Source organism: Gossypium raimondii, chromosome 3, assembly GCF_025698545.1.
Source record: "Gossypium raimondii isolate GPD5lz chromosome 3, ASM2569854v1, whole genome shotgun sequence".
Lineage (NCBI taxonomy): Eukaryota > Viridiplantae > Streptophyta > Magnoliopsida > Malvales > Malvaceae > Gossypium > Gossypium raimondii.
In genome coordinates, this window is record NC_068567.1 from 13287841 (window position 1) to 13296126 (window position 8286).

The following is an 8286-nucleotide window of genomic DNA, read 5'->3' on the forward strand; positions in this document are numbered from 1 at the left end:
TGAAGCTTATTTTATAAAGGAGATTCAAAAGGGTCTCAATTCAAACGGACAACCTTGAGGCAGCTAATGCCATTCAGGATGGTTCTTCTGAAAGCCCTAATTCTGCTCTAGTCAGAAGAATTCATCAACTCCTGAAAATGGTAAAGCAATGAAATATTCAACATATTCCCCAAGAAAACACAACCGCAGATAGTCTTATCAAGATAGTTTGTGACAGAAGAGTAGATTTAAGATTGTTTCAGGATCCCCTTGGAAGATCTAGTTTAATTGATTTTGTATTCTTTATCTAAAACAAAAAGTATTGTTGTTGTATAAAAGTATTTGACTTTTGATAAACTCTATATTGAAGAGTCACACTAATTCAGTAACAATCGTAAATATAAAAACCCTTCAACTAATTTCGCTATACATTTCACATAAATATGTTTTAAATCCACATTTGAAATTTAATAAAAGAATAAGCTCATTAAAATATCAATATTTTTATTTTAAAACCACACAAATAAATTTAACAAAAAAATTAATGGCGATAACAACTAAATCTAAATTTTAAATTTTAAAATAAAAAAAATTAAATTCTTAAAAATAAAAGTAGAAAACTAAATTTCAAATTTATAAACCTAATTCTACTTGGTCAAAGTAACGCTGGTCCTTGGGTTCTGTCGCACCAATCTCTTCCTTTTGCTAGTTTAAGGGCCCGTTCTTCCGCACGTTTTAGAAGGACTTTTTCAATAAAAAGTCCTTTTCTCTTAAAAGGAATGAAGAATGGCCTCCTTTCACGTAAAAATTTCACCATCAGAAAAGTCCTTTTCTCCAGATGAAGAAGCTAAAATTTCTCTTTTTCTTCAGCTTGAAGTGCTTTTGGCTGATAATTGACCAAATTAACCTGTCTTCTCCCCCTGTTGGTTCTTTGGAGTTGTATACCCTTTTTTTTTCACATTTTTGCTTTCAAAGCTCTTTCTTGTTCTTTGTTCCTTTTCCGCAAGTGAGAATTTCTTTTCTTCTTCTGTTTAATTATTCATTATGCTTTGTTTTTAGTTGCTTTTTAGTTCCTCTTCCGCAGGTAAGTAAAAAAATAGCTTTGAAAGAGGAAATTTCTAGCTTTCGTGCCTCTTTTGCTTTACTACTTTGCTCTGCTTTGTGCCTCTGCTGCTTTGCTCTTCTTTGCTTTATTGCTTTACTGCTTTGCTCTACTGGTTTGCCAAGGAAGCCATCCAAGCTTACTTTGAATGTGTAGATCAAATTTAAGACCCGATAAAATGACTTTGGTCGTCATCCTTTTAGCTTGTTCTAGGTTAGGAGACTTGAGCTTAGGCACCCGAATTCATGAAAATATATGTGATATTCATGATATTTATTCGGATGTTTTTGTTGGCAATGCATTGGTCGATATGTATATGAAATGTGGTGATGCGGACTCTGCTCGAAAGTTGTTTGATAAAATGCCTGTTAAAAATGTGGTTTCTTGGAATTCCATGATATCTGGCCTAGTTCAACAAGGACAATTCAAGGAAGCATTGCATGTTTTTATGACATGCAAAGGATAAGTCTTAGGCCTGACGGTGTTACCCTAGTTGCCGTTTTGAATGCTTGTAGTAATCTTGGGAAGCTGGAGTTAGGAAAGTGGGTTCATGCATATATTGATAAAAATCAAATCAAGGCAGATGGGTTTGTAGGAAATGCGTTAGTGGATATGTATGCTAAGTGTGGAAGCGCAGAACAAGCTTTTGGTGTGTTTCAAGGAATGGAATGCAAAGATGTATTTTCCTATACTGCCATGATTATGGGATTCGCAATGAATGGAGAAGCCGAGAGAGCATTGGATATCTTTGCAGAGATGCCGATGGTGGGCAGCAAACCAGATGAAGTGACATTTGTTGATGTTCTTTCTGCATGTAGTCATGCAGGAATGGTAGAGGAGGGTTGGAGGCACTTTGAAGACATGTCAAAAGTTTATAATCTGGAACCTCAAACAGAGCACTATGGTTGTATGGTTGATCTTTTAGGCCGTGCTGGACTAATAAGTGAGGCAGAAGTATTTATAGCAAATATGCCAATTGAACCTGATGCATTTGTTTGGGGAGCACTACTAGGAGCTTGTAGCATTCATGGAAAAGTTGAGCTTGGGGAAGCCATAATGAAAAAACTTGTAGCTGTCGAACCCGTAAGAGATGGAGCATATATACTCATGTCGAACATCTATTCGTCTGCAAAAAGTTTAAAATAATTAAAAATCAGTTAAGCATACTTGATCAAACTGTCCAAGAAATATTCTTGTTAATCTAGCTTATTTGTTTGTTCAATTGAATATGTTTCAAAGTAAATTTAGGAGCAAAAGCTCTTACTCTTCTTCTAAAGGAGAAGTTTGGTTTATTCATTGCAAAAATGTCATCATTTTCATGCAGAAATATTAGAGCATTAGTAATGGTTTAATTTAAAGGCCTCTTCTTTTATTTTCTGAGATGTCAGCTCATGTTCTTCTTGTACCACTATGTTTTTCTTTATATTTTCATTACTATTTTGAACGAACCTAGTTTTTAGAGATAATTGCAACAAAGAGGGAGCAAATTTCAGGTTTATAACAACTAGCTGGCTCAAAGATGCATTTAGTTTGTAAATCTTAAAGAAAGTATTTCCGACAAGCGAGGTTCATGGGAACTAAAAAAACCTAGCTTGCTGTACTTAAACCTTCTATTCCCCATTTACTTACCGTAGCCTCTAAAATTCTGTATAACATGATCAGATACTAGCACAACTGGTTTTCACTTGTTAATTTGAGTTTCTATCACTTTGTTTGGTTTTCTTTGCTTACGTATCCAAAGACAAGTGCTTGGGATATCATGTTGGGAATGAACTTCGGGGGTACTATATACAACATGATCTACATGTTTGGTTGACTACAAGGGAGTGGCTTTGAGGCAATCCATTTCTACAAGCAGCATCCAGAAGCAGCTTGGGGTATTTTCTTTTATTGCCTCTGCGGTGCTGTTGTCCAGAATTTCATGTTCTTGATTCGGCCCTTTGGCTTCAACTATATGATTTTCTTTTTTTTTTTTTTTGAAAATGAGCAAACTTGTTGTATACATATTTATATTTGAAACTCAACCTCGGGTCGAGTAACATGTAATAATTATATCTCCTATCCTACATTTCCCATTCACATTCTTCTTAACATGTAACGATGATCGTTGTTGCTACAATGACGATCGTGTAACAAGAGATGCTATAGTTTCTAATTTAATAAATTCACTTTAAATTGTAAATGTTATTGTAAAATTTTTAGTATTTATATTTGGTATATAAATATTATCCCTTTTTAAAACTTTAATCCAAATATATGTAATATTTTAATTTGTTAGGTTTATGTTTTCTATTTTATGTTAATATATAACATGAGTTATATATTCAAATACATTTAAAATAAAATAATACAAATGTGTTAAAAGCATTAATTAAATAATACAATTGTCTCAATAACTAATTACAAATATTTAATTTTTATATTTAAATATTTAAATAGAGTTTATATATTCTAATTAAATTTTATAAATAATTAATATTAATTACTTAGAAATATTTAAAATTAATATTATGTATTAAAATATTAACAATAAGTTATAATAAATTATTTTTATATTTTTGCTAAAATATAATAATATTAACTAATTTAAACATTATTTAAATACATATTTGTTACTTTATAATATCATGTTTAAAATGGACATTTTATTATTCAAAAGCACTTTTTAACAGCAATACCAAACACTCAAATTTTTTAAAAGCATTTCTCAAAAGTACTTTTTAAAAACAATAAAAAACTAACCCTAAAATCTCTTCACGGTTGACGGTTATCTTCCACTACCATTCCATCAACTAGCTTCCAAGACGGCCAACGACATTTATTTGGTTGTTGGCCAACAAATTTTTTTATTCCCGACCACAACATGGTCTTTCTAGTGATCCTCATTGCGTCAAGACAGCCTTCAATCGGTCTCCCTACCGCTCCCATCAGTTATGGGTGTTTAGGTTTCTTTCTTTGTAATCGAGTCAAGATTGGACATTGGCTTATCTTTAGAACTTTTTTTTATCTTTGTATCTAATTTATTTCATTACAAGCGTAATTGATTTACTTCATTACCTTGCCCTCGCGAAAAGCATCAAAATTAAACCTAATTCGTTCTATTTTCCTGGTTACCGTCTAGTACATAATTCTTAGCACCTAAATTTCTGAGTAGGATTTACCACTGGAAGATGCTATGATTGCAAAGGAGGCAGAGGGAATCATCCTGCGGTACTTGTTAGGGCAACTTAAAAAGAGAAAATCCCACATCTTTCAGAAAAAAAAAAAAAACCCATCAGAGAAGCAGCCGTGATTAAGTGGCAAGGAAAGGAATCACAGAACTAAACATCGAATTCTTCTGAGCAAAGACAAATCTAACATGTTTGGAATTCAAATCCTAGCAACACCTTTTCTCACCAACCTGTAGCTTAAATTTTGAAAAAAAAGAAAAGTAATGCAACAATAGTCCATCGACCATTTATATTTTAGATGATTTATCAACAGAAATGTTGTTATAAATGCAAGCTTTATCAATGCATTATTCAAGTTCCAGCTTCTAGAAGAGAGTATCCTCGTGCCGTGACTAGTTTAAGCTAGCAAGTTACTTCTCACATGAATTTACTCACTATGCTAATATCAGTGTTCACACTAACAAATTACCAAGTAAAATTCAAAAAGCACTGGTTATCCCATTAACTAGCTAGTAACAGTAGATTGGTTCCATAAATATTGCTCCTACAGTCATACCCTCATAAGCCTACAACCCTCTACAACCCTACAAAATTAACAAGCTGCAAGCATGCAGTGAACAAATTGGTCATACCCTAATAAGCCGGACAAGCATAAGATGTTACAGATTATGTGAATTTCTCTACTTCACTATACACAACCAAGATATAACATAACCTTGTAATACATCCAAGCTTCTTCTCATCCTCAACTGTGCTGTTTTTGTGATATTCACAAATCTGGGTGTCTCAGTTTGAGCATTATGACAATGAACATAAGGAACCTCAGTTCCTCCAGCTTGAGTTTACCAAATTGATTGCCTAATCCCAAGACCGTTACATGTTAAAATAAGGCCTTTGTAACGGTTAAGGTACTCCTGCAGCCAGTGAATTAAAACTTAAGATCTGAACCATCCAGAAGTATAAAAGTAGACATACCTAATTCAAAGTATGATGGAAGTTCTTACAATTATGTCATAGTCATACACATGCAACATCCCCTTCTTATCATACTCACTCCTTTTGACTGGATCAATGAGAACTGGTAAATGAAAGCCAAAACACCCAATGGTTAATTTCAAATTCATTTTCACATGCTTACCAATACCCTTTGTAGTCTGTTTTTTAATCAAATGTTAGCAGTTCAACTATAGCTTCAAGTCGTCAACTATCATTGATCGTATAAACTCAGTTCACCTATTCATTCCATTAGACAAAGCATGATCATAGTTTGCTAGCTACTATCTCGACCATGCATGAATTCAACTCCTCTCTTTAGGCCTCCAAAACCTTCATGTAAACACATAGCTACTAAGTCATGAAGAAATAGCAATGCACGACACCAATAGTGTGGCAACTTTAAACACCCATTATCATACCAAATAAGAACATACTTCCATAAATAACTGTTATAAATGGGATGACATTTTACCAGCAGATTTTCATAAGAGTACAATGTTGTGCATCCTTGTTGAAATGCACAAAAATAAAGAAAAAGGATTACCTAAGACAGAAGACGAAGCATGAAAAAAGATTTGCAGCCAAGCCCAATAATAACTGCCTAATTTAAAATCCTTGCTCATGAATATGCAATGTACATACTAGACATATGAGCAAATTGTAACTGAAAAGCAAAGATCAATCAAGAGCATATTAAAATTAACTAGATGTAACACCTTATAATTTGCAATTATCTTATAGCGACCCAAACTCCTCTTTGCTCTAATGCTAATGTTGCTTATCATCCTCATCTGTTTCTCTTTTGGGATAATTTTTTTTTTAATTTACTTGAACTAGCAATATGATAACATATCAACAAATGAGAGGCAGATGTGGACAAAATCTTTCAAGCGAAAAATAATATGCAAACTTTGGAAGATATATAGCATAAATTAAATGGTTCCCTTACTCAAAAGATTCAACGAAAAATATAATATTGAAATTATGAAACTAATATAGAAATCCCATATAGAAGAATGAAGTACTACAAAAAAATAAAAGCCGAAAGAAAAAATTTACTCAAAAATGAAGCAAACACAAGTCGAAAGGAACCGAGAGGGAAAGATAGTTACCCTGGTAAGCCTCATTTATCTCTTGAAATCTTGAAGTGGCGCCATCCCCATCGTCCTTTTGCTTATCAGGATGCCATTTCTGCATAAACAACCTCATACTAATCAACTAAAAAAAAGGAAAATTATGAATACATATATCAATTCAACTTTTTAAGAAAAGAAAAAAAAAAGGAAAAACAGAACCAGTGCAAGACGGATATAATTGGAGCGAATAGCATCCTCCGTAGCATCGTAATCAACTTCCAATATCTTATAATAATCCTGCATTTACACAGGCAATTCGATAAATATACAAATTTCGAGAGTTTCTCCTTTTGTTTTCCTTTAAATTTTAAGCGAACGTTTGAATTGAGTTTACCTTGGGCTTGGAAACAAGAGAAAAAAAGTCGAAATTGAGGTTAGAATCTTGCTCCGGCTGTTGTGGTTCTTCAGGAAGATCGTCCCAGTCGACCCTCATCGTCGCCGTAAGGCCGCGGTATGAAAAAATAAACGGCGGTCGGCTGCGGCGGTGTATAGGATTGAGATACTACTACAATCTGTCTACGGAGGAAGGGAAGGGTCGTGGATTCTCGGCCTGCTTGCGAAAAGCGTAAAATGACAACATACAACCGTCCTGATTTTTTTTAGCTTCATTTTTTTCAGTTTTTTTAAAAACGGGACAATGTAGGAAGTTTCTAGATATTAAATAAAATCACAAGAATAATATAATATTTTTACATTGTACTTATATTATATATATTTACTTCACTACCTAAATTTCGTAATTATATTTTGATTTTTGAATTTAAATTTTGTCAAAATTTAATGATATAATCAATACTTTTCGATTATAATTGGATTGGTCAATCAACCCGATTGAATCAAGTTTATCAATGTACCAGTCCAAATAAAGAAATTGAATAGAGTGAATCATGAATTGCTTCAAACTAGTAAAATCTAAAGATGGAAAAAAACCAATGATTGAGTATGTTAAACCGATTTAATTTTTTGTAATTTTTTATGAATTTTTAATTATTTATTTAATTATTATTGGTCTAACAATTGAACTTATCAAACTGATTAAATTGAGAACCAATGGTCTGACCCATTCAACCATTAGTATAGTTACTAAAAATACTATATGTGGCATTCTAGGATCAAAATGAATTTAGTTGCCAAGTTTAGGTACCAAAGTGAATCAAAGAAAAAATATAGTTACCAAAGCGTAAGGGTGAGCAAAACTCGATTTGATTAAAAAAAAAACAAATTTCAAGTTTGAGTTTCAAAATTGAGTCAAATTGAATTCTACAATTCGAATGACTCAAATAATCAAAATAAGCAAATTGGTGTAATTACCCTTTTGGTCCTTGTTAGTTTCAAGTTTGTTAGTCGAAATTTCAGTTTCATGAGGAATATAGCTTAGACTTGCGTTTTTGGTTGGTTTAAGTGAGTCTTTGGCTGAATATTGATTGTGTATATTGTATGATTATTATGTGTAAAGCGCTGGAAAAGTTGGAACCTTCTTCGAGCAAGGCGAAAGGCAAGGAAAAGCTAATTTAAGCTTTCGACTTTTCGACAGAAGCATAATCTGTGAGTGTTTGGAATCGCTGCTAGTAAACACGATTCATAGTGTTAATTGGGAACTTAGGAATAGCCTAAATCCTTAACCTAAGTTCCGAGTGTAAGCTTTCTATTTCCCTTGTTTTATTTTTGGTAAATCATGTTATTATGAGAATATTTATGGATTGATTATTATGATGTGATATTGTGATATGAAACATGTGTGATGACCATGGTGAATTTGTGTTGTGGGCATATTAAATATACTGAGCAATAGTGATGATGATGTGTTAGCAATATAAATATGCAGTGAAAGTGTGCAAAAATCAGTAAGTACGTATGTGTTGAATTATGGAATGTAATGCTAATGTAACAGGTTATGTATGTG

General features: G+C 32.8%; 1 protein-coding gene and 1 pseudogene across 1 annotated transcript; one reads left to right on the plus strand and one right to left on the minus strand.

Annotated features, from left to right (window-relative positions):
- Window positions 1-999: 999 nt before the first annotated feature.
- On the plus strand, window positions 1000-3155 carry LOC105797050 (pentatricopeptide repeat-containing protein At1g08070, chloroplastic-like; annotated as a pseudogene).
- A 1569-nt stretch (window positions 3156-4724) lies between these two features.
- LOC105797236 (uncharacterized) lies at window positions 4725-7001 on the minus strand. The gene is made up of 5 exons (XM_012627183.2): window positions 6718-7001; window positions 6543-6620; window positions 6360-6438; window positions 5256-5329; window positions 4725-5165 (listed from the first exon to the last, which is right to left on the minus strand). The coding sequence occupies exons 1-5, from the start codon at window positions 6814-6816 to the stop codon at window positions 5094-5096; spliced, it is 402 nt and encodes a 133-aa protein (XP_012482637.1). The 5' UTR covers window positions 6817-7001; the 3' UTR covers window positions 4725-5093.
- Window positions 7002-8286: the final 1285 nt, after the last annotated feature.

Coding starts and splice junctions, on each gene's coding strand:
- LOC105797236 (XM_012627183.2), bottom strand. CDS start 6,816: ATGAGGGTCGACTGGGACGATCTTCCTGAAGAACCACAACAGCCGGAG. Junction 6,439..6,542: donor ATTATATCCGTCTTGCACTG/GTTCTGTTTTTC, acceptor TTGTTTATGCAG/AAATGGCATCCTGATAAGCA. Junction 5,330..6,359: donor GATAAATGAGGCTTACCAGG/GTAACTATCTTT, acceptor TTCATTTACCAG/TTCTCATTGATCCAGTCAAA.